This window comes from Dasypus novemcinctus, chromosome 12, assembly GCF_030445035.2.
Source record: "Dasypus novemcinctus isolate mDasNov1 chromosome 12, mDasNov1.1.hap2, whole genome shotgun sequence".
Lineage (NCBI taxonomy): Eukaryota > Metazoa > Chordata > Mammalia > Cingulata > Dasypodidae > Dasypus > Dasypus novemcinctus.
In genome coordinates this window covers 59,149,067-59,176,024 of record NC_080684.1, presented here as the reverse complement: position 1 = coordinate 59,176,024, position 26,958 = coordinate 59,149,067, and the positions used below count along the sequence as shown (strand labels likewise).

Sequence of the window (26,958 nt, the reverse complement as noted above, 5' to 3'; positions counted from 1 at the left end):
GATGCAGCAAGATGACGCAAAAAAAAGAGACACAGATTCCTGATGCTGCTGACAAGAATACAAGCGGACACAAAAGAACACACAGTGAATGGACACAGAGAGCAAAAAACAGGGGGCGGGGGGAGTGAGAGGAAGAGAAATTTAAAAAATAATAATAATAAATCAAAAAAAAGAAAGAAGGGAATCACTAGCTACAATATAAACAATCAGATAAATATGGAAGTAGGCACTAAACATTAATAAAAAAAATGAGGGTGAAGAAAGGCATTTCACTTACAAGACTTTATAAATATCAAAATGACAGAAGAAGATCTTATCTTACATTATCCATAGTGACTCTAATCATAAATGGATTAAACTTTCTAGTCAAAAGGCAAAGACTGATAGAATGGATTAAAAAAGCATGATCCAACAATATGAAGTTTACAAGAGACTCAACTTAAATTTTCAAAGTCATAGTAGGTTAAAAGTGAAAGGATGGGAAAAAATATATACCATGCAAGCAGTAACCAAAAGAGAGCTGGGTACCTATACTAACATCACATAAGACAGACTTTGTCAAAAACTGTTTCTAGGAACAAAGACAGTCACTATATAAAGATAAAGGGATCTGAAAAAGAACATGTAAAAACTATAAACATATGCACTTAACAGCAGAGCCCCAAAATATACGAAGCAAATACTGACAGGTTTGAATGGAGAAATTGATAGCTCTCCATTCAAAACTGTCAATATTTATAATAATTAATATAAATATTGACATATTTGAATATTAATATTAAGAGATTTTTAATACACCCCTGTTGGTAACGTATCAAATATTTAGAAGATCAGTAAGGAAATATTATACAAGAATTAAACAATACTCTAATATGTTGGAACTAGCCATATATATAGAACACCTAATAGGTGAATACACATTTACCTCCAGTGCATATGGATCATTCTCCAGGGAAGACCATTTATTAGATCTTAAACCAAATCTCAACAAATTTAAAAAACTGATACCATACAATGAATCTTCTCTGACCACCATGGAAAGAAGCAAGGAATCAACAGAGAGAGAATGGAATACCAAATGGGTATAAGAAGAAAGCACAAGAGAAATTAGGAACAGAACACCAAACGGGTATAAGAAGAAATCACAAGGGAAATTAGGAACTATTTTGAGGCATCTGAAAATGAAAACACAACATTCCAAACTTATGGGATGCCACAAAGGTAGTGCTGATAAGAAAATGTACAGCTCTAAATGCTTATATTTAAAAAGAAGAAAGATCTCAAATCAGTGACCTAACCTAAAAACTGGAGGGTCTAAAAAAGAAGAGCCAACTAAACTCAAAGTTATAGGAAGTAAACAAGGGAGTGGAGATAAATGAAATAAAGAATAAAAACAAAACAATCAACAGAAGCAGAAAGGTTCTTCGAAAAGATTAATGAAATTCCCAAACCTTTAGGTAGACCGGCAAAGAAAAAAAGAGGACATAGTGACTAAACTCAGAAATGACAAGGGGGACATTATCACTGACTCCATAAAAATAAAAAGGATTGTAAAAGGATACTATGAAAAACTGTAAATCAACAAATGAGATAACCTAGATAAAATGGACAAATTCATAGGAACACAAAATACCTAAAAAGTTTTAAGAAGATAGATGATCTCAACAAACCAAAAACTAGTGAAAAGATCGAATCAGTCATCAAAAATCTTGCAACAAAGAAAAACCCAGGACTGGATGGCTTCACAGAGGAATTTCACCAAACATTCCAAGAAGAATAAATAGCAATACTGCATAAACTCCTCCAAAAAATGGAACAAGCGGGAATGCTTCCTAGTTCATTCTATGAGGCCAAAATCACTCTCATAACAAAGCCAGATAAAGACACCACAAGTAAAGAAAATTACAGATCAATATCTCCGATGAATATAGATTTAAAAAACTCTCAAAAAGATACCAGCAAATTGAATCCAAGAGCACATTAAAAAAATTATACACTATTATCAAGTTGGACTAATCAACTTTCACATTGAAGGCCAAGACTTTTTTCTTTTAAAGATTTATTTATTTATTTCTCTCCCCTCCCCCAGCCCCAGTTGTCTGCTCTCTGTGTCGATTTGCTGCGTGTTCTTCTTTGTCCGCTTCTGTTGTTGTAAGCCACATGGGAATCTGTGTTTCTTTTTGTTGCATCATCTTGTTGTGTCAGCTCTCCATGTGTGCGGTGCCATTCTTGGGCAGGCTGAACTTTCTTTCACACTGGGCGGCCCTCCTTATGGGGCGCACTCCTTGTATGTGGGGCTCCCCTTTGCGGGGGACACCCCTGCATGGCATGGCACTCCTTGCGTACATTAGCACTGTGCATGGGCCAGCTCCACATGGGTCAAGGAGGCCCGGGGTTTGAACCGCGGACTTCCCATGTAGTAGACGGATGCCCTAACCACTGGGTCAAGTCCACTTCCCATGGGCCAAAGACTTTTGACAAGGGTACCAAGTTCCTTCACGTGGGAAAGAATAGTCTCTTCAACAAATAGTAATGGGAAAACTGGATGTCTACATGTAAAAAGAATGAAGGTGGAACCCTACTTCACACTCTATACAAAAATCAACTCAAGGTCCAACCACCAACATGGCAGGAGATAAAGGAGCTCCTAGAGTCAGCTTGAGCTAGAGGGCAGTTAGTAACCACTTAGAGCTATCAGCACCTGTTTGGGGGCTCCAGGAGACAGGAAGAGCATCCTCCAACATCCTTGAAAGAATGGAAGGAGGAGACTGCCCATCTGCAGAGAAGACTTGTGAGTAGGCACTCCACACTGCAGAAGTCAGTACCCAGCCTCCAATGGTGGCACAAGCTGCCTCAGAAGCTATTCCATGGCTACAAGTGGAAGCTTCACTTCCCAAAAATGGGGTAGGAAGAGACAGTTGGGTACCAACTTTGGCTACTGATTAGTAAATTCAGTAGAAGAATCCTTAGAAGAGTTAAAGTTTGAACCTGTCCAAGTCAGAAAGAGGCCAGTTACTGCCATTTTAATTCCACCCCCCAGCATGAGGGAAAGTAGGGCTAACTGAAAATCACAGTTACAGTAGGAACAGGCATCTTTCTACCCAGACTGGACTGCAGTCCTAGCCTAGGCTTCAGCCCCACCTCTGGCAGGGAGGAAGCTGGCAGGACCTGTACAAGCCTTTCTGGTTAACTGCAGGTACATGCAGTTGGCACAGATTGAATAGTCAGAAGTCAAGCAGGGCAACTGCCATCATTCTGGACCAGCACAGCATAGATTGCTGCCCACACCTGCAGCTCCATTCCCATCCCAGGCAGGGGAGGAAGGATGTGCCTTCATCATTCTCTCCAGGAAACTATAGTCTAGGCCTATATGTCTTGGATTATTACACATGGCTGTGGCTCTGTCCCTAACACTGGCAAAGAAGAAAGGTTGGAGAAACCCCATCAGTCCTTGGGGCAACACAGGTAGCATGAGACTCCACAACATACAGCACCAACTACATCCTCTGCTCCTATTGCACAACCAGAAAGGAGAAAGGGCAAGAAAGCCCTAAACTAAAGAGAGAAACTGTACCCTGAATAAATACATCTAGTACGCCAGATGCCAAGACACCAACAAAAAACTACAATCCATACCAAGAAACAGGAAGATATGGCCCAGTTAAAGTAACAAGATAACTCTCCAGATGACCTAAAGGAGTTGGAACAACTAATCACAGGTGTTCAAACAAATCTCCTTAATAAATTCAATGAGATGGTTACAGAGATCAAGGATATTAAAACACTGGATGAGCACAAAAAAATATTTGAAGGCATACATGGAAAAATAGCAGATCTTACAGGAATGAAAGGTACAATAAATGAAATTAAAAATACACTGGAGTCATACATTAATAACAGCAGATTTGAGGAGGAATAAAGGATTGCTGAGCTTAAAGACAAGTCCTCTGGCGTCTGAAAGCAAACCTGCAAAAGAACAGATGAAGAAAATGGAAAAAAAATGGAACATCACCTCAGGGAACTAAACAACAGCAAGGGATGTGCAAAACAGCAAGGGATGTGTCAAGGGTCTCCTAGAAGGAGAAGAGAAGGGAAAAGGGGCAGAAGGAATCTCTGAAGAAATAATGGTAGAAAATTTCCGAACGTTATTGAAGGACATAACAGCTTGTCCAAGAAGCACAACATACTCCCATCCAAATAAACCTGAACAGACCAACTTTGAAACACATAACTAATCAGTATGTCAAATGTTAAAGACAGACAATTCTGAGAGTGGCAAGAGAAGAGCGATGCATACATAAGGGATAACCCAATCAGATTAAGGGCTGATTTCTCAGCAGAATCCATGGAGGCAAAGAAGGCTGTGGTATGACATATTTAAGATACTGCAAGAGAAAACTTTCCAGACAAGAACCTTATATCTGGCAAGATTGTCTTTCAAAAATGAGTAAGAGTTTAGAATACTCACAGATAAAGAGAAAGTGAGAGAGTTTATAATTAAGAGACCAGTTCTGCAGGAAATACTAAAGGATGTGCTAAAATCTGAAAAGAAAAACAGGAGAGAAAGGCTTAGAAGAGAGTCTAGAAATGAAAATTATACCAGTAAAAGTAACTGAAAGTCCCAAAAGAGTGGTGAAAATAAAATATGACAGATAAAACTCAAAGGTCCAAATGGGTGTAAAAGAAATGCCTTTAAAATAATCATACTGAACGTTAATGGATTAAAATCCCCAATCAAAAGACACAGAGTGGTAGAATGGATAAAAAAATATGAGCCATCTATACACTGTCTGTAAGAGACTCACCTTAGACCCAAGGATAACAATAAATTGAAAGTGAAAGGCTGGAAAAAGATATTCCATGTATACAGCAACAACAACAACAACAACAAAAAAAGCCAGAGTAGTTATACTTATATCAGATAAAATAGACTTTAAAAGACATTAGTAATGCACAATCTAAAAAGGAAGCCAGGGAAAAAATTCCATTTACAATAGCAACTAAAAGAATCAAATATTTAGGAATAAACCTAACCAAGGACGCAAAGCACATGTATTCAGAAAACTACATGTATTGTTAAAAGAAATGAAAAAAGATCTAAATAATTGGAAGAACATTCCATGCTCGTGGATTGGAAGACTAAATATCATTAAGATGTCATTTTTACCCAAATTGATATACAGATTTAATGCAATCCTGATAAAAATTCTACCAGCATATTTTAAAGAAATGGAAAACATGATTATCAAATTTATTTGGAAGGATAAGGGGTCCCAAAGAGCCAGGAATAACATAAAAAGGAAAAGCAAAGTTTGGAAGACTCTCATTTTTCTATTTTAAATCATTACGTAGCTACAGTGGTAGAATAACAGCATGATACTGGCATAAAGACAGTCACATAGACCAATGAACCAAAATGATGGTTCAGAAACATACCCTCACACCTACGATCAAGTAATTTGACAAGTCTGTCAAACCTTCCCAGCTCAGGCAGAACAGTCCGTTCAACAAATGGTGCTGTGAGAACTGGATATCCACAACCAAAAGAAAAAGAAGGATCCTGATCTTACACCTTATACAAAAATTAACTCAAAATAGATCAAATACCTAAATATAAAAGCAAGAACCATAAAGATTCTAGAAGAAAATGTAGGAAAACGTCTTCAAGACCTGGTGGTAGGAGGTGGATTCTTAAAGAAAATAAGAGGAGGGCTGAGATGGACTACAATATTAATATAAGTAGAAGGTTTCAGTTAACTTTACGGTAAAATGTGGAAATGTACTGATTAATGGTAACACATTTTGGTAACAGCTAGTTTATAAAAGGGAATGTGGCTGGAAAGGGTAGTCTATGGACATAAATGTCAATTGAAAGAAAGCCAGACAATAATCTAGGTATTGAATAACACAGTAAATCCAGAGGTGGATGAAAATTGTGGCTGATAGTACAGATGCAAGAGTTTCTTTTGTGAGCTAGAACAGATGTACGTCAATATTGCAGGGTGGTGGGAATGTGGAGAAGCATGGGAAAAACACAATTGGAGTGACTTATGGACTGTGGTTAACAGCAATACTAATATTCCTGCATCTCTGCCAAAAGATGTACTGTGTTTATAATCAGAGAAGTATGGAAAAGTGCCAAACATATGCTATGGACCATGGTTGATAAGAATAGTCTGATGATGGTATCTCACATACTGATACAAATATTCCACTATAGTATGATGCGCTGGAGTGGTATTGTATGGGAATTCTGCACATGAGTATGATTGCTTTGTAATTTCACAACTTCTGAAATAAAAATACACTTTAGCAAAGTAATAATAGGGTGGGTTGGGGGAAAATATACCAAACGTAAGATATGGACTTCAGTTAGGATTAAAATTTTGATGACATTCTTTCATAATTTGTACTGATACTATTTTACATCCCCTAGAATGGCTAATGTGGTGGTTTGGAACTATATACCCCAGAAAAACAAGTCCTTAAATTTTAATCCTTTTCTGTGGAGGTAAACCCTCGTGACAGGACTTTGGATGGGGTTACTTCAGGTAAGGTGTGGTCCAAGATGGGTCTTAGTCCTATTACTGAAGGCCTTTTAGGGAAGGTCACAGACAGTCAGAAAGCCCCAGAGGGTGCAGCCAGAAACTGAAAGTCTATGGAACCTGAAAGAGAAGGCCACCATGTGCATTGTCATGTAATAGAAAAGCCAAGGAAAAACGATTGTCAGCGAAAGACAGAACTCCACAGTCTTCTGGGAAAAAGCATCACCTTGATGACAACTTGATTTTGGACTTCTAGCCTAAAAATCATAAGACAATAAATTCCCACTATTTGAGTCATCCATTGCATGGTATTGGCAACGAAAATTAAAAGTATTATTATTAAATTTTAAAAAAATACAAAAAGTAAAAGTGTTCCAGAGGATGTGGAGAAATAGGAGCACTCGTGTACTGTTGGTGGGAATAAATGGTGCAGCCACTGTGGAAGACAATTTGGTGGTTTTACAGAAATTTAAATATAAAATTACTGTAATCTTACATAATTTAATCAAAGACATCTCAGCTGAATCTAAAACAATCAAAAGGGATTACACCCAGAGGAACAGACCAGTTTACAAACATAATCTTTCTTTTTAGAATTTGTGAATAATCTCAAACTGCCAAACTCCACCTTCTAAATTCCAAAAAGACATTACAATGTTCAAAAATCTTAAATCCTTTTAGTTAGCAATGCTAAGTTAAAATCACATCACAGTTATTTACAGAAATACAATTTTTCATGGGACAAAGTTCCCTCTAGCTATAGACCTGTGAAACCTACAAATCAATTTATTTGCTTCCAATATACAAAGGGACAGATATTGGACAAACATTTGAGTTACCATAAGGAGAATTTGGGAGGAAAACATGTATCACTGGTTCCCTACAGTTCCTGCAGGGCACACTCCATTAGATTTCAAAGTCTGAGCATCATTCCTTAAATGATGGCTTTTTCTCCTTGGAGCCTCATGATTCCACAGGATTGCCCAATGGCCATTTCCTTGGGTTCACCCTCATCAAGAATCCAGGTTGTGACTGAGCTCCAGACATGACTCTCAAAGAACACTGGTGTGATGGTTACACTTTCTCCAATCTCTGAGGAACAGTCTCAACCCCCTTAGTACATTAAGGTGGAGGCAACATTCTCCCTAATCTTTGGCGCATAGGCCCAACACTCTCAGAACAGTGAGTTGGAGACCTGGCTTTCCCTAATCTATTGGGAATAGGCCCACCCCTCTCAGAGCAATGGAGTGTCAATCTCACTCCCCCAACATTTGGGAAAAGTGCTTCACCCTCTCTGTAGCCTGGGACAGCAAAACTCTCCCTGAACAGCAGGCTGGACCATCCACCCTCTTCAAGTGCTGGGGGAAACTCATTCTCTCCACACACATAGTGGAGTCCCTCTCTTGACCCAAGGAGATGTCTTCATTCCAGATCTTAGCTTCTGTGGTCTTCCTCTTCAAGCCATTTTCCTTCCATCTAATTTGTTCTTTCACCATCTCCCTCTCTGACCTACCCCTCACCAATCCAGTTAAAGCAAGCAATTACTGCTTCCAACTGCAGACCCAGAACATAAACTGCACTGAAGGAAAAAAGGGAGAGAAAAAGGAAAATAGTAAAGACTTAGGAGAAAAAGAAGGAAGCGGAAAATGATAGTGTATATATTAGAGAGCAAAATAACAACAATTATTTTTAGATAAACTATCTATTTATTTGTATTCAGAGTATTTTAAATCTTAGAAGAGTTAAAATCGTAGGTAAGTGGTAAGACTAAAATGGATAGCTCAATTCAAATATATGAAAAGATAGTCAAAGTTAGATTTCACAAAGCATAAAAGTGTCAAAAACAGGATTACCATGAAATATGTAAGACATACTTATACTAAAAATTTTTATTTATCTGAAATTCAAATTTAACTGGATGTCCTGTTTTGTTTTTGTTTTCCCCTAAATTTGGCAACCCTAGTCAAAAAGCCTCAACTATTTCACAGAATGAACTGATGTAAAAAAAAAAAAAAGACAACTACAACAAAAACCTTACTGTGTAGCCTTGACTATGTCCCATGTGCTGTAATCATCGATATGAGTTTTCCGTCCAAGAGGTTCACCATATCCATGGTTATAATGGCTTTGGGGTTTGATTTCCTGGTAAAGAGAAAATCACATTGAGAAAATACTCGAGAAAAGACATCCAGAAAATACCTTATTTAAATATTTATACTAGTACTTTTGGGCTGTTTGAAGAATGTTCATTATTGAAATAAGTTTTACATTACTCAGAAGTTATAGAAAAAACTAATTCAAGTATTAATAGAACTACCCCCAGTACAAGCTCTCAAAATAGAAGCTTTAAGACTACAAATTAGTAACAAATTAGTGACTACAATTCATCTTTAGCTGCAGAGAACTCTTAATTCATCAAATCAGCTCTATTCTCAAAGGATTCTTTGTATTATTCTAGCATAACCTTAACTCTAAAGAGCTATTTCAAAATGTTGATCATATGTACTGTCTTATTTCCCAAATAAACTGTACGGTCCTAAAGGAAGGAACCCATGGATATCATGCTTCTAAAATCATTACTCTCAGGAATAATCTTTTCTTAAAGTCTTTCAGGCTGAAAGGTAATTAAGTACAGGTACATATGGGATAATGGGGCAACTCTGATCAAATGTACATCTACTTAAATAGTTCTAAAAATATCTATACCCTTAAAGAAACTATTTCATTTGGAAGTAGAATTAAAGAAAAGTTTCATAGAATATTACATCCATTCAATGTGTATTTCTGTATACATAGTTCTATTTAAAATATAAAATTTGCTTCTTTCAAAATACTTTTGGGATTCTAATTGACTATCATGGGGCAAATAATTTTTAAACTTTCAATTTTGACTTTACTGGACAGTTAACTATCTGAAGAAGAAAACCCTGGTCATAGTTTAAAAGAAAATATAAATGAAAACATTAAAAGCAAGATCTTTCCAATATTAAGTTAAAATCCAGATAAAGACAGTATAAGATTTTTTAAAAGTTATAATAAAATATAACTTTTAAAACTATTTCAATTTGTAAATCTGCTAAGGTAAATTGCTTTTCTTTCTACTCAGTACAAGTATATTTTACACATAAAGAGTTTTCAAAAGATAAAAACATATCCTTTTTTAAAGTTTAATGTTGTAATGCTCTCATGCAATTTTAAGTTCACATAGATCTTACTGTATAAACTCAGTTTCTCCACAGTCCATTTTATCAGACATCACCAAAAGTGATCTCCCAAATGTTACTGGAAATTGCTTACTTTCTGAATAAATTAAACTTATACCAGTATTCATTTTGCCTCACCTATACTTTTTTGTTTTTTACTTTTTACTAAATGAATTCTGATTTTTAAAAAAGTGAATTTAAATATATCTCTAGAATAACTCTAGAGTAAATAAGTTAGTAACATACTAAGAGGTACAAGAGTGTTTAATACTAAGCAAATCTCCAACCTGTTTTATTACAAAATAATAATAAAAATAATATAGAACTTAATTTATTTTTCTCACTTTTAAACAGATTGGAACTGGTTAATTTCTTCTAACCAATAGTACCCTATAAAGGTAACAAATACCAATATATTTGCAGGCTGTGTTTGTCACCACTATCAGTAAGCCCGGGAATAATAAATGTACTTTAAAACATAAAGTAAAAAACAATGTAGTCATGTAAATAATTAGAAATTATAAATGTATATAGATTATAAAATTAAGATATATACATTTGCTATTATATATTAGGTACACTTTAAATATAAAAATATTTAGTGAAACTTTAAGATCTTGTAATATTTTCCTTGGTTTTAATGAAAACCTAGAAGCAATTTAATTCATTTTGCCTCCATGAAAAGGAATACTGGGAGGCAGATGTGGCTCGAGCAACTGGGCTCCAATCTACCATATAGGAGGTCCAGAGTTCGATGCCCAGGGCCTCCTGGTGACAGCAAGCTGGCCCGTGTGGCAAGCTGGCCCATGTGGAGCGTGGGCCTGCGTGGAGTAAACGCAGGAGTGCTGCCCCACACAGGACTGCTGGCCCACACAGAGAGTGGATGCAGCAAGATGACACAACAAAAAGAGACAAAGAGGAGAAATAAGAGATGCAGCAGACCAGGGAGCTGAGGTGGCGCAAGAGAATGATCGCCTCTCTTCCACTCTGGAAGGTCCCAGGATCAGTTCCCGGAGCTGCCTAATGAGAATACAAGCAGACACAGAAGAATACATAGCAAATGGGCACAGAGAGCAGACAATGGAGGGAGCCCGGGGAAAGAAATAAATGAATAAATAAATCTTTAAAAAAAGGAAAACTATTTTTTTTAAATATACTTTTTTTTTTCTTCCTGTACCCTTCCCCTCCCCTGCTGTTTTTGCTGTGTCCATTCATTGTGATATTCTGTATCTCTTTCTCTTTTTGTCTTTCTCTTCTCATCTTTCTCCTCTAGGATTCATGGGGATTTGATCCTGGGGACCTCTGATGTGGAGAGAGGTTCCCTGTCAATTGCATCACCTCAGTGCCTGGTCTCTGCTATGGTTCACCTTGACTCTCTCCTTTGTCTCTCTTTTTTGTTGTGTCATCATCTTGCTGCGTGACTCACTTGTGCAGGTACTGCCTCACCACGCAGGCACTTGGCTCGCCAGTGGGCACGCATGTGGGCACTCGGCTTGCCACACAGGCACTCATGTGGGCACTCAGGTCACCGTGAAGGCACTCAGCTCACTGCGTAGGCACTTGGCTTACCATGTGGGCACTCAGCTTGCCACGTGGGCACTCGGCTCACCACATGAGCACTGGTTTGCCATACAGGAACGCTTTCTCTTCTTCTTTTACACAGGAAGCCCCAGTATCAAACCTGGGTCCTCCCATATAGTAGGTGGAGGCCCTAGCACTTGAACCACATCCGCTTCCCAGGAATACTATTTTTAAAGCATACATAGGTCACTGTAACTTTCAAGGATGCTGTAATTGCATTCGAAGCAGTCTATCCAAGTGAAAAAGTCCTTGACTGAGAGACTATTGAACTGAAAGTCTACTACTCTTCTGTCTAAGCCATAGTCAACAAGGTAAATACAGGTATACCTTGTTTTATTGAATTTCCCTTTATTACTCTTCCCAATATTGAGTTTTTTAACAAATTGAACATCTATGGAAACCCTGCAACAAGCAAGTCTATCAGTACCATTTTTCCAACAGCAATATGCTTGCTTCGTGTCTCTGTGTCACATTTTGGTATTTCTCACAGTATTTCAGACTATAATCCATGCTGTGTAGCAGTGCTCCAAAATGTACTCATCAAATGCAATGAATGTGCCAAACTGATGAAAAAGGTTGTTGATGTGGGAGGAGTGGGGGTGGGAAATATAACATTGTGTGTGATCTATGTATCTTTATGAAAAAAGATTTAAAAAATGAAAACAAACCAAAAAAGGGGGCATGTAACACAGCAAATGCTGATATAGAAGCTACAGCAAATTATCCAGCAGAGCCAGTTAAGATAATTGATGAAGGTGGCTACACTAAACAACATATTTTCAAGGTAGACAAAACAGCCTTCTCCAGGAAAAAGATGCCACTCGGCACTTTCATAGCTACAGAGATGAAGTCAATTGTTTGGTTTCAAAGGACAGACTGACTCTCTTGTTAGGGACTAATGCAGCTGGTGACTTGAAGTTGAAGCCAATGATTGTTTACCATTCTGAAAATCCTAGGGCCCTAAGAATTATGCTAAATCTGCTCTACCTCTGCTCTCTAAATGCCTAGATGACAGCTCATCTGTTTACATGATGGTTTACTGAAGATTTTAAGCTGACTCTTCACCTCTACTGCTCAGAAAAAAAGATTCCTTTAAAAATATCACTGGTCATTGACAGTGCTCTGATGGAGATGTACAACTAGATTAATCTTGTTTTCATGCCTGGTAACACAACATCCACTCTGTGGCCCATGGATCAAGGAGTAATTTAAAAGGTCAAGATTTTTACTGAAGAAATACATTTCATAAGACTATAGCTGCCATAGATAGTGATTCCTCTGATAGATCTGAGCATAATCAATTGAAAACCTCCTGGGAAATATTTATCATTCTATATGTTGTAAAGAACATTCATAATTCACAGGAGGAAGTCAAAATATCAACATTCACAGGAGTTTGGAATGAGCTGATTCCCACCCTCTTGGATGACTTTGAAGAGTTTAAGATTTCAGTGGAGGAAGGAACTGCAGATGTGGTAGAAATAGGAAGAGAACTAGAATTAGAAGTGGAGCCTGAAGATGTGACTGAATTGCTGCAATCTCATGATAAAACTTGAATGGATGAGGAGTTGCTCCTTATGGATGACAAAGAAAGTGGTTTGAGATGGAGTCTATTGGTGATGTTGCTGTGAACAATATGAAATGCCGTTGATGGATTTAGAATATTACATCAACTTAGGTGATAAAACAGTGACAGGGTTTCAGAAAACTGAAGTTCTACTGTGAATAAAATGGTATCAAACAGCACCACATGCTACAGAAAAATCTTTCATAAAAGGAAGAATCAATTGATGTGGCAAACTTAATTACAGGCTAATTTTAAGAAATTGCCACAGCCACCCCAACCTTCAGCAACCACTACCCTGATCAGTTAGCAGCCAACCAGCACTGACTTCTGGTAGTTGAAAAGAAATGGAAGGAAAGTATCCCCAAATTTAATAACCTGCTGCTGAAGACACAGACAGGAATGAGAATATCTGGGAGAAGCTCAGCTGCTATTTGAGTGTTCCTAAGAGAAATCAAGATGACTCAAACCTATTTAGCAGGTTTAGGGCAATGCTGAGTTATAAGCCAAGATGATAGATAGCATAATTCATGTTTATTCACCTGCCCTGGTGGAATCATACACCCAAATAATTTATTTACCAACTGTCTGTGTGCAATCTAGTTAACTAAAAATGCTAGGTTTATTACATTTTTAGTTTACATTCATTAAAAAAGAGCGGGAGTGGGGGGTAAGCCAATGCAGCTCAGTGGTTGAGTGCCAGCTTCAATCCCCTGGGTTCAATCCCCAGCAGCTCCTTAAGAAAAGTGGGGTGGGGAGGTGGCAGTGAAGGGAGAGAAAGCAATTTTTAAAATATTTTTGGAAGCTGATGTGGCTCAGTGGTTGAGCACTGGCTTCCCACAGTCAAGATCCTAGATTCAATCCACAGCCCTGGTGGGAGGGAGGGAGGGAGAGAGAGAAGGAGGAAGGAAGGAAGTCTTTGGTGCAAAATCCACATACACAGGAGAACTAACAAGCCAGAAGGGCTTAACCATATGCTTGTGACTTGCAATGTGTGTAAATGTCCACTGTCAGGTATCATTATAATAAGTTTGATTCTAAACCAAGATGTTTAGGGAAGCGGTTGTGGCTCAACTGACAGAGCATTCACCCACCACATGGAGGGTCCAGGGTTCAATACCCAGGGCCTACTGGTCCACGTGCTGTACTGCCGCATGCAAGGAGCACCCTGCCACACAGGAGTTTCCCCCGCGTAGGGGTGCCCCATGCGCAAGGAGTGTGCCCCACAAGGAGAGCCACCTTGTGCAAAAGAAGTGCAGCCTGCCCAGGAGTAGCACCACACACACGGAGAGCTGACGCAGCAAGATGACGCAACAACCAAAACAATAGCGACACAGTTTCCTGGTGTTGCATGACAAGAATGCAAGCTGACACAGAAGAACACACAGCAAATGGACACAGAGAGCACACAATGGGGGGGAAGGGGAGAAAAATAAAATAAATCTTAAGATAAAAAGGAGTTTAATATACTTAGTTACATAATTATGAACTGCTTAAACTTAATCCCATTAAATGTATAAGATGAAATTAGAGCACTATAAAATGGTTGCTGACAAGAAGAGAGGTAAGGAAAAAAGATTTTGATGTGTATTTGATTTACTTCTAAGTCTTAGCTAAGAGCTCTGAACCAAATGTTAGAATTTCTTAAAACAAAAACAAGGAAAAAGGCACAAACTCTTTCACACCAAGTTAAGTTTACAAAATAAGGATATTTTGTCAGAAGCAATACAAACAGGATACAAGTTTTGAGAAGGAATTTAGGTAGGAACATCCAAGGTAGTAATTAAAGTCTAGGAATACTATAAGAATTTGTTTAAAAAAAGAATATTGATTACATATAAAGAAAAGAAAGTACAGGTATAATACATATATATATATAAAACCAAATGAACAATGACAAGGAGAACCAGTAGACAAAAAATTTTTTAAATAACTTTCTTTAAAGATGTAATTTATTAATAGTGCCAGCAGATGGCACTACAATCAAAACAATCCTTATGCACTGTTTAAGATTGAACAAAAATAACTTGGGTAATTGGGGATATATAAGGAGAATCTACAAATTAAGTTTTTCAGTAAACAACAGTCTCCTTATAAAATATGCATTCTACTGTGGTCTCCATCCCTGGCTAATATGATTGCTTGTTCTAATAAATAGAATCCAACTTCACACACAGGTTCTCTTAATGCTGTACTACCCACCATCACCTCCAACTAAATTATCAAATTAACCTTCCTTCCAACAAGAAAGTTTGACATGAAGACAATAAAGGAAAGTTTTAGAGTAGGAAAATGTTTATTGACTTCTAACTTTTTTTAAACAACTGGTTTACACTGCGTTTCCTTCTAGCGATACATGTGAACTTGGCATACATTTTTTTCCTTTCCAAAGACATTTTATAAATATTTAAGCAATGCTTATATACATGTATTTCTCCCCCTCATAACTTTCTCTAAATAAACTTTATTTTTAGAACAGTTTTAGTTATATATTAAAAATGTGAATTATTACTGAAGTCTATGCTTTATTGAGATTTCCTTAGTTTTTACATCATGTCCTTTTTCTGTTCCAGGATTTCATCCAGGATACCACATAACCTTTAGTTATCATGTGTTCCTAGGCTCCTCATGGCTGTGATGGTTTCTAAGATTTTCCTTGTTTTGAGAACTTCAAAACTTTTGAGGAGAAATGGTCAGATATTCTGTAGAATGCCCCTAAACCAAGATTTGTATGTTGATTTTTTTTTCTCATGATTAGGCTGGGGATTGGTTGTAAGAAGGAAATGTTTTTTAATTTTAACCTTATTTTGCAAAATTCTTTTGATTCTGCTATACAATCTTTATTTGCCTCAACATTTATAATGTTCATATATTTTATATTCCTCCTTTTCATTTCCTCATGCCAATACAGATTTAACTACTACAAAATATTTAAATAAGTCAACACACTAAAATGTCCTAGTACATTTCCCAGTTGCTGAACATAATAGGTTATTTTTACATTACCTAACTAAATTCTGATGTTATTTTGGGGGCATTCCTCTTCTTTATCTTCATATAATATCCCATGTCTAACTGCCTTCACTATGAGACTGTAAGCTATAACAGGGCAAGGACCATCCCCTATTCATGTGTGTAGTCCCAGTGCCTAGCACACAGCCTGGCAATTATTGGTTTCCTTAAATGAAGTAAGGAATAAATGAACAGATTTTTCCTTACTACTAAAATTTACTTACTTAAATCCATTTTTGAAATTTTTTTTTCTTTTGTAACTAGGATAAATTTCCTGGAGATGGATTTTAGGATATGAATACTTTTATGGTTCTTCAATATGTAAATTGTTTTGCAAAAAGATTTATAGTAGCAGTGCTTGAGCACCTACTTTGCATGTATGAGGTCCCAGATTCAATTCCCAGTACCTACCAAATTAAATTAATATTAAAAATAAAGATTCATGATACCACTGGCAATATATGATTAATCATTTCTCATACTCATACTATTATTTTTTAATTCTCCCCTAATTCAAATAGAGTAAGTAATACTTTCATTTTCAACTTTAAATATATTTTCCTATTCTACTTTATCTCTTGAGAACTCCCTGTTAATCTTCGGCTGTTTTATTGTGAGTTCTGAAATTTATCTGTTTAATATATTTGAATTAGATGTTCATATATATGGAAGAGTAAACACTTTTTTAAATTTATAAGATCTATTTTTTATATCAATATTACAAGATGCTCAGTTAACACAAGACAATAACTACAGTACAATAATTCTGCTTTAGTCAGTGATTATATACACACACAACCACACCCCCATTTTTGTTCATTACTCAATCTTGAAGGTTTGGGACCATGTCCACTCTGAATGCTTCAGGCTGAAAAGAGACATAGATATTATTGGGCAGCAGAATGGAATTATTTTGCTTGCAGTTGGAGATATTCCTTGCTTTTGGAGTGGGGCTGGTTCATCCTCATTGTTTTGTTAGCTATTCAGGGTGAACCCTAGGAAGTGGAACGAGTAGGATTTGGCTGTGCATCTGCTGGGTTTCAGGGCTCAACTGGTATATGAACAATCTGAAGACTTTAAGTCTCTAAGGAATATACTTAACAGGTAAATTGGGGAAGGGGACCTGGCTCAGTGGATAGGGCATCTGTCTACCACATGGGAGATCTGTGGTTCAAAACCCGGGCCTCCTTGACCCATGTGGAGCTGGCCCACGTGCAGTGCTGATGCGCGCAAGGAATGCCCTGCCACACAGGAGTGCCCCCTGCGTAGGGGAGCCCCGCGTGGAAGGAGTGCACCCCGAAAGGAGAGCCACCCAGCGTGAAAGAAAGTGCAGCCTGCCCAGGAAGGGTGCTGCACACACGGAGAGCTGACGCAACAAGATGACATAACAAAAAGAGACAGATTCATTCCTGTGCTGCTGTCAACAACAGACGTGGACAAAAGAACACACAGCAAATGGACACAGAGAACAGACAACTGGGGTGGGGGAGGCGGGGAAGGGGAGAGAAATAAATAAATCTTTAAAAAACAAAACAAAAAAACAGGTAAATTGAAAATTACAGGTTAGATAAAAGTAATAGAAGAATCATAATTAGGAGATTTATAACTGAGTATAATTATGTTACACTGGGGAAACAGATTTTCATATGTTCCCAGACAGGGTCTACTGAGGGGATGGGGATTTCAGGAGACCATTAAACACTATCTTTTGGCATACTGATATAAAGGCCTTTGTTCTTATTAGATTTTTTTTAAACTTTATTTTTTACATTTAATAATTGAAAATATAAACAATTAAAAACTAAAAAGAAAACACAGTTGAATAAAAACATACTTTTCTCAATTAAATGTATTGGTTACCTACAAATTTTTTTTTGAATCATACAATATGATTCAATATGAAACAAAATATTTGTTTCATGGTAATTCAATCATATATTATTCGTCCTTTTGTATCCAGCTTGCTCTGCTCAACATAATGCCCTCCAGGTTCATCCATGTTGTCATATGCTTTACAACTTCATTTCTTCTTACAGCTGCATAATATTCCGACATGTGTATACACCACAGTTTATCCATTCATCAGTTAATGGACACCTGAGTAGATTACAACTTTTGGCAATTGTGAATAATTTCTCTAACATCAGTGTGCAGATGTCTGTTCGTGTCACTGCTCAGTTCTTCTATGTATATACGCAGTAGTAGTATTGCAGGGTCACGTGGCAACTCTACATTCAACTTCTTGAGCAATTGCCAAACAGTCCTCCATAGTGGGTATACCATTCGCATTCCCACCAACAGTGAATAAATGTTCCTATCTCTCCACATCCTCTCCAACTCTTGTAGTTCTCTTTCTTTTTAATAGTGGCTATTCTGATAGATGTGAAATGATATCTCATTGTAGTTTTTTTTAAAGATTTATTTATTTTAAATAAGTTCATTTATTTATTTCCAAACTCCTCTTGTTGTTTGAGCTCACTGTTTGGTCTCAGACATCCATGACGGCACAGGCAGTCAGACCTCTGTGGCAGCGTGGACCAGCTTGCTTTCACCAAGATGCCCTGGGAATCAAACCCAGGGCCTCCCATATGGTAAGACGGGAGCCCAATCACCTAAGCCACATCCGACTCCTCACTGTAGTTCTGATTTGCATTTCCCTAATCAATAGTGATGTTGATCATTTCTTCATGTGTTTTTTTTTTTTCCATTTGTATTTATTCTTTGGAAAAATGTCTATTCAAGTCTTTTGCCCATTTTTTAATTGGGTCATATGTCTTTTTATTTTTGAGTTGTAATATCTCTTTAATATCCTGGCTATTAAACCCTTATAAGATATGTGATTTCCAAATATTTTCTCCCATGTAGATGGCTGCCTTTTCACCCTTTAGGCAAAGTCCTTCAAGGTAAAACACTTTAATTTTGAGGAGGTCCCATTTTATATATTTTTTTCTTTTATTGCATGTGCTTTGGGTGTAAGGTCCAAGAAATCACCACCTACTACAAGGTCTTGAAGATGTTACCCTAGAGTAGTTTTATGGGTCTGGGTTTTATACTTAGATCTTTGATTCATTTTGAGTCGATTCTTGTATAAGGAGTGAGATAGGGGTCCTCTTTCTTTTTTTTTTTTTTTGGTTATAGATATACAGTTGTCCCAGCACCATTGGTTGAAGAGACTGTTAAGTCCCGTTAACATAGACTTGCTAGGTTTGTCACAAACCAGTTGACTGTATAGTTGAGGGTTCATTTCTGCATTCTCAATTCTAGTCCACTGATCAATGTGTCTATCTTTATGCCAGTATCATGCTGTTTTGACCACTGTAGCTTCATAATATGTTTCCAGGTCAAGCAGTGAAATTCCTCCCATGTCACTCTTCTTTATTAGAATGCTTTTGGCTATTCAGGTGCACTTTCCCTTCCAACTGAATCTGGTAATTGCCTTTACTAATTCTGTAAATTAAGCTGTTAGGATTTTGATTGGTATTGCATAAATCAGTTTGGGTAACACTGACATCTTCATGATATTTATTCTTCCAATCAATGGAGATTCCATCTTTTTTAAGTTCTTTTAGCTTTATTTTGTAACTTTCTGCATATAGGTTATGTACTTCTTCAGCTAAGTTAATTCCTAGGTATTTTAGTCCTTCTGTTGCTATTGAGAATGGAATTTTTCCTGATTTCCTCCTCAGATTGCAATTTTCTTGTCTAATTACCCTAGCTAGAACTTCTAGTACAACATTGAATAACAATGGTGACACTTAGCATCCTTGTCTTGTTCCCAATTTTAGAGGGAAAGCTTTCAACTATTCCCCATTGAGTATGATAGTAGCTGTGGGGTTTTCATATATGCCTTTTATCAGATTAGGAATTTTCCTTCTATTCGCATCCTTTGAAGTGTTTTTATCAAATAAGGAGGCTAGATTTTGTCGAATGCCTTTTCTGCATCGATTGAGATGATTATGTGTTTTTATCCTTCAATTTGTTAATGTGGTGTATTACGTTGATTGATTTTATGTTGAACCAGCCTTGCATACCATGAATAAATCTCACTTGGTAGTGATGTATAAATCATTTGATATGCTGTTACATTTGACTTTGTTTGTATTTTCAATTGTATTTTGTTGAAAATTTTCGCACCTATGTTCATTTGAGAAACTGATCAGTAATTTTCTTTTCTTGTAATATCTTTATCTGGCTTTGGTATTAGGGTGATGTTGGCTTCATAAAATGTGTTGGGTAATTCTCACTCATCTTCAATGTTTTAGAAGAGTTTAAACAGGATTGATAATTCTTTTCAAAATGCTTGGTAGAATTCACCTGTGAAGCTATCTCATCCTGGACTTTGCTTTGCTGGGAGATTTTTGATGATGAATTCAATCTCCTTAAATGTGTTTGGTTAAGCTCTTATATCTCTTACAGCATCAGTGGAGGTTGGTTGTGAATTTCTAGGAATTTGCCCATTTCACCCAGGTTGTTTAGTTTGTTGGCATACAGTGTCTCATAATATCCTCTTATGATTCTTTTATTTCTGTGGGGTCAGTTGTAACTTCCTCCCTTTCATTTCTGATTATATTTATTAGCATCTTCTCTCTTTTTTTGTTAGTCTAGTTAGGGTTTGTCAATTTCATAGATCTTTTCAAAGAACCAGCTTTTGGCTCTGTTGATTTTCTCTATTGTTTTTTGTTTGCAATTTCATTTATTTCTGCTCTACTCTTTATTGTTTCTTTCCATCTACTTGCTTTCGGATTGATTTGTTCTTTTTCTAGTTTCTCAAGTTGGTCAGTTAAATCTTTGTGCTTAGCTCTTTCCTCTTTTTTAATATAGGTGCTTAGTGCTGCAAATTTCCCTTTCAAGAATGCCTTTGCGGGGGATTTTTGCTGGTTGGAAGGTGTCTGGACGTCAATTCGGTGGGAAGGTAACAGAGAGGATACGTCTATAATATATAAACGGAGGTCCCAGCTGGGCTCGGGAAGTTCCCTCCTTGGGTGGGCGGAGCCGCGGTAGTGGGCGCTCCTGAAGCTCCGGAGCCGCGGCGGCCAGGGGTTTTTGTTTTTTTTTTTCCTTTTTCTGAAGGCTTTGCGGTGCTGAGAAATTCGCCGATACTGGGCTGGTTGGTGAGGGATTGTTGGGACAAGACTCCTTTGTAGATCGATTCGGGGAGACAGACGGTGCTTTGTTGTGAAGCGGGGGACGTTTTGGTCGCCGGACGGGGGGGTTGCGCTTCCGCCAGGAGCCCCATCCCCACAGGTCCGGCGGCCGATCTGCAATGGAATTGGATTTGGGGCAATAAGGGGACACAATTGGGAGACTGTTGTAGGGTGCAGTGAGGGAGGAGGACACGTCTGGAAGCTGATTGGGGAATATTTTGCGAAGTTTGGGATTTCAGATCTTAGAGTCTGTTTTCGGAGTTTCCAGCTGAAGCCCACCCCACCCGGCGGGGCTTGGGATCTGGGTCATTGAACTGGCCGTGGTGTAGAGGCGCCTTCAAGTGGCCGTTGTGTGGGAGCACAGGGAGGGAGCTGTCCAAAGGTTGAAACCCTGAGGAGTAGGTGAATTTCAGGGATCAGACATTCAATATAGAATTCGCGGATCTGGCTTCCCCCACGGGGCTGGCACCCAGCTACGGGATCCCTGAGGGCTGTGTTGCACTGCGGGGCTCCTAAGCTTTCTGTGGACCAGATTTGAGGTTGCCAGGTCTGGGTCCCCTGGACTCTGGCGGTCCACACCCCAGACTCACACCTCTTGAGTCTTCAGTGTCTCAGACTTTCCACCCCTGAATCCATCACGCCCTGGGGTCTACCTGGGGTCCATGAGTGCCCTGGACCTTAACGTTTGCATTTTATCTTTATTGGTTCATATTGTTTTGTTTTTATTTTCACTTTATCTTATTTTTTACTCTTTTTGACGCCCTGATTGCTAATATTGCATTATCCCCTAGTCTTTTCTCCTAGCGTGTCCCCCAAAGTCCTTTTTTTTTTTTATACAGTTATTTGGGGGGTTTTTTTGGTTGTTGTTTTACATAGTGTTGCAATTGTGACACGTGTATACCTGTATCTCTCTTCCCCCTATCTGTTCCCCACCGTTTGCCTATCCTCGTTTTCTTTCTTCCTTTCTTCTTGTCTTTCTTTTTTTCTTTATTATAATTAGTTTTTTTTTTCTTTTCTTTCCCGGTTTTCTCTTTCCCTCTTGTCCCTCATTATCCACTTATTTTATTTTAATTCAAGTACACAATAGGTGCTACAGGGAACACCTCACATTTGCTGGGTTTTCCCATCCTCCACTGCCTCATTTCTGTGTGAACTGATTTAGGCTACCTACACTATCCCCCTTCCCCTACATCTTGATATCCACTATCATCTACTGTCTCTCCTATATTCCACCCCCTACCTCCCGTTCTTTGATCCACAAAGTGTCTAACTCTTAATTTCTAATACCTTTGTTCTGTTTTCTGTCTGTTATCCACTCTTGAAATTATTACCTTTCTTTTCTTTTTCCCTCTCTCATGAAAACAATAGCTTTGTAGTTCATACCATATTTCGCCCATATTCAGTCATCTACTTCATAAAAGGTACTCTACCTACAGCTATAACTCTACACAATCTACATAAATCTAACCTCCATCCTCCCAGATCTCATATTCTTGCTTTGTTAACATACATTACCAATACTACTTTACACTTTTCCCTTGCTTACACAATTGCCTTTCCCCAACACTAATACTTTCCTCTAAAGTGAACTTAACCAACAACAAGTAACTAGAATAAGAAGAAAAAAGTGACAAAGAGAAGATATAACACCTATGCAAAAATAACAACTAATTAACCTCCAAAAGCAGACAAAGAAGCTAAGGAACTGATTAAATTCGTCAAAATAAAGAGATGACCAGAAAGCAACAAAAATCTACAAACCAAACCAATAACCAGGAAAACATGACTGAATCCAATCAACAAACCAATAATCACGAAGGGGAGCAAAACTTGGCACAAGCAATGAAAGAACTCAGAACATTTATCACCGACAAATTTGATGCAGTAATGAAAGAGGTTAACAACATGAAGACATCACTTGGAGGGGAAATTGCAGACATACGCAAAAACATAACAGATATGATGGGAATGAACACCACAGTTCAAGAAATCAAAAATACACTTGCAGGAAATATCAGCAGACTAGAAGAGACAGAGCAGAGAATTAGTGATGTGGAAGACAGTACATCAGAAATCAAACAGATAGTAGAAGGGGTCAATAAGAAGATAGAAAAAATCCAATTAGGATTTAGGGACCTGAATGACAATGCAAAACGCTCAAACAAACGTATTATAGGCATTCCAGAAGGTGAAGAGAAGGGAAAGGGGTCAGAAGGAGTGTTGCAGGAAATAATGGCTGAAAACTTCCCAAACCTACTGAAAGAGACAGAGGTACATATCCAAGAAGCACAGCGCACTCCACAAGTCATAAACCCCAACAGGCCCACCCCAAGACATATACTTATCAAATTATCCAAGGCTCAAGACAAAGAGAAAATCCTAAAAGCAGCAAGAGAAAAGAAAACCATCACATACAAGGGAAGCTCAATTAGATTAAGTGCTGATTTCTCTTCGGAAACCATGTAGGCAAGAAGACAGTGGTATGATATAGTCAAGGTACTAAAGGAAAAAAACTTCCAACCAAGAATACTCTATCCAGCTAAACTAGCATTCAAACATGATGGAGAGTTCAAAATATTCACAGACAAACAGAAACTGAAAGAGTATACCAACAAGAAACCTCCCCTTCAAGAAATTCTAAAGGGAGTTCTGCAGGAAGAAAGGAAAAAACAGGAAAGGTAAAGTTGGAGGAGAGTATAAGACCAACAACAACAACAAAAATAGACAAAAAAAATAAACAAACAAAATATGACAAACACAAATCCAATCAAAATATGGCTAACACAAATAATTCCTTGATAGTAATAACACTGAATGTCAATGGATTAAACTCACCTATCAAAAGATTCAGACTGGGACATTGGATAAGGAAATATGACCCATCCATATGCTGTCTACAAGAGACACATCTTAGACCCAGAGACGCATGGAGATTGAAAGTGAATGGCTGGAAAACAATCATACAAGCTAACAATAACCAAAAAAAGGCAGGAGTAGCTATATTAATATCAGACAAAATAGACTTTAAATGTGAAACAATTGTGAGAGACAAAGAAGGATACTACATTTTAGTGAAAGGGAAAATCTGTCAAGAAGATCGAACAATCATAAATATCTATGCCCCTAACAAGGGTGCCTCTAAATACGTCAGGCAAATGCTGGAAAAACTAAGTGAAAGAATAGATACATCTACAATTATAGTGGGGGATTTTAATACACCACTATCAACTCTGGACAGAACATCTCAAAAGAGAATCACCAAAGAAACAAAACATCTGAATAGTATATTAGAGGAGCTCGATCTAATAGACATATATAGATCGCTACACCCAAACACAGCAGGATATACATTTTTCTCAAGCGCACATGGATCATTCTCCAAGATAGATCATATGCTAGGCCACAAAGAAAGGCTGAACGAATTCAGAAAGATTGAAATCATACAAAACATTATCTCTGACCACAGTGGAGTCAAGCTGGAGATTTGCAAGGGACAGAAGCCCAGATTTCACACCACGATTTGGAAATTAAACAGCACACTCTTAGAAAAACAGTGGGTCAAAGAGGAAATCTCAAAAGAAATCAAAGACTACCTTGAAACAAATGATAATGATAACACAACATACCAAAATTTATGGGATGCAGCAAAAGCAGTACTGAGAGGGAAGTTTATAGCCATAAATTCATATATCAAAAAAGAAGAAAGAGCAAAAATTGAAGAACTAACTGCACATTTGAAGGAATTAGAAAAACAACAACAAAGTAACCCAACAGGAAGAAGAAGGAAGGAAATAACAAAGATAAGAGCAGAACTAAATGAAATAGAAAATAAGAAAGCACTTGAACAGATAAACAAGACCAAGAGCTGGTTTTTTGAGAAGATCAACAAAATTGACAAACCTTTAGCAACACTAACAAAGAAAAAAAGAGAGAAGATGCAAATACACAAAATAAGAAATGAGAAAGGCGATATCACCACTGACCCCACAGAAATAAAGACTATCATAAGAGGATATTTTGAAAAACTATATTCCAACAAAAATGACAATCTAGAGGAAATGGACAAATTCCTAGAAACACATAAGCAGCCCATATTGACGAAAGAAGAAATTGATGATCTTAACAAACCAATCACAAGCAGAGAGATAGAATCAGTTATCAAAAATCTCCCAACTAAGAAGAGCCCAGGGCCAGATGGCTTCACAGGTGAATTCTACAAAACATTCCGGAAAGAACTGACACCAATCCTGCTGAAACTATTCCAAAACATCGAAACAGAAAGAACATTACCCAACTCCTTCTATGATGCCAACATTACCCTAGTACCAAAGCCAAACAAAGACATCACAAGAAAGGAAAATTACAGACCAATTTCTCTAATGAACCTAGACGCAAAAATACTTAACAAAATACTTGCTAATTGTATTCAACAACACATTAAACGTATTATACACCACGACCAAGTGGGATTCATCCCAGGTATGCAAGGATGGTTCAACATAAGAAAATCAATCAACGTAATACACCATATAAACAGATTGAAGGAAAAAAATCACATGATTATATCTATTGATGCAGAAAAAGCATTTGACAAAATACAGCACCCTTTCTTGATAAAAACACTCCAAAAGATTGGAATACAAGGGAATTTTTTGAACATGATAAAGAGTATATATGAAAAACCTAAAGCCAATATTGTTTACAATGGAGAAATCCTAGACTCCTTCCCCCTAAACTCAGGAACAAGACAAGGATGCCCACTGTCTCCGCTCCTATTTAACATTGTCTTAGAAGTACTTGCACTAGCACTGAGGCAAGAACCAGATACAAAAGGCATTCAAATTGGAAAGGAAGAAGTCAAAATTTCATTATTTGCAGATGACATGATCCTATACATAGAAAACCCTGAGATATCTACAACGAAGATTCTAGAACTCATAAATGAGTTTAGTAAAGTCGCAGGGTATAAGATCAATGCGCAAAAATCAGTAGCATTTCTGTACACCAATAATGAGCAAGATCAGGAGGAAATCAAGAAACAAATACCATTCACAATAGTAAATAAAAAAATCAAATACTTAGGAATAAATTTAACTAAAGAGGTAAAGAACTTATACAATGAGAACTATACAAGATTGTTCAAGGAAATCAAAGAAGACCTAAATAAATGGAAGACTATTCCTTGTTCATGGATAGGAAGACTGAACATTATTAAGATGTCTATCCTACCAAAACTGATATACACATTCAATGCAATCCCAATAAAAATCAACGCAGCCTTCTTTAAGGAACTAGAAAAAATAACTATGAAATTTATTTGGAAAGGAAAGAGACCCCGAATAGCCAAAGACATACTGAAAAAGAAAAACGAAATTGGAGGAATCACACTACCTGACTTCAAAACATACTATAAAGCTACGGTGGTGAAAACAGCATGGTATTGGCATAAGGAGAGACACATAGACCAATGGAATTGAATTGAAAGCTCTGATATAGAACCTCACATATACAGCCACATATAATTCGATAAAGCCACCAAACCCTCTCAATTGGGAGAGAGTGGCCTATTCAACAAATGGTGTCTGGAGAACTGGATAGCCATATATAGAAGAATGAAAGAGGATTACCATCTCACACCTTATACAAAGATCAACTCAAGATGGATCAAAGACCTAAATATAAGAGCCAAGACCATAAAAACCTTAGAAAGCAGTGTAGGGAAACATCTACAGGACCTTGTAATAGGAAATGGATTTATGAATATCTCACCAAAAGCACGAGCAGCAAAAGAACTAATAGATAAATGGGACTTCCTCAAAATTAAAGCCTTCTGCACCTCAAAGGAGTTTGTCAAGAAAGTAAAAAGGGAGCCCACACAGTGGGAGAAAATATTTGGCAATCATGTATCT

General features: G+C 37.4%; 1 protein-coding gene across 2 annotated transcripts in view; it reads right to left on the bottom strand.

The window, feature by feature from the left end:
- ZDHHC17 (zinc finger DHHC-type palmitoyltransferase 17) overlaps window positions 1–26,958 on the bottom strand; it is a 224,584-nt gene that overhangs the window by 110,766 nt on the left and 86,860 nt on the right. For both annotated transcript variants that reach the window (XM_058308461.1, XM_058308462.2), the window contains exon 2: window positions 8,584–8,687. In XM_058308461.1, coding sequence (XP_058164444.1) covers window positions 8,584–8,687 — 104 coding nt within the window. The remainder of the gene's footprint in view (window positions 1–8,583; window positions 8,688–26,958) is intronic.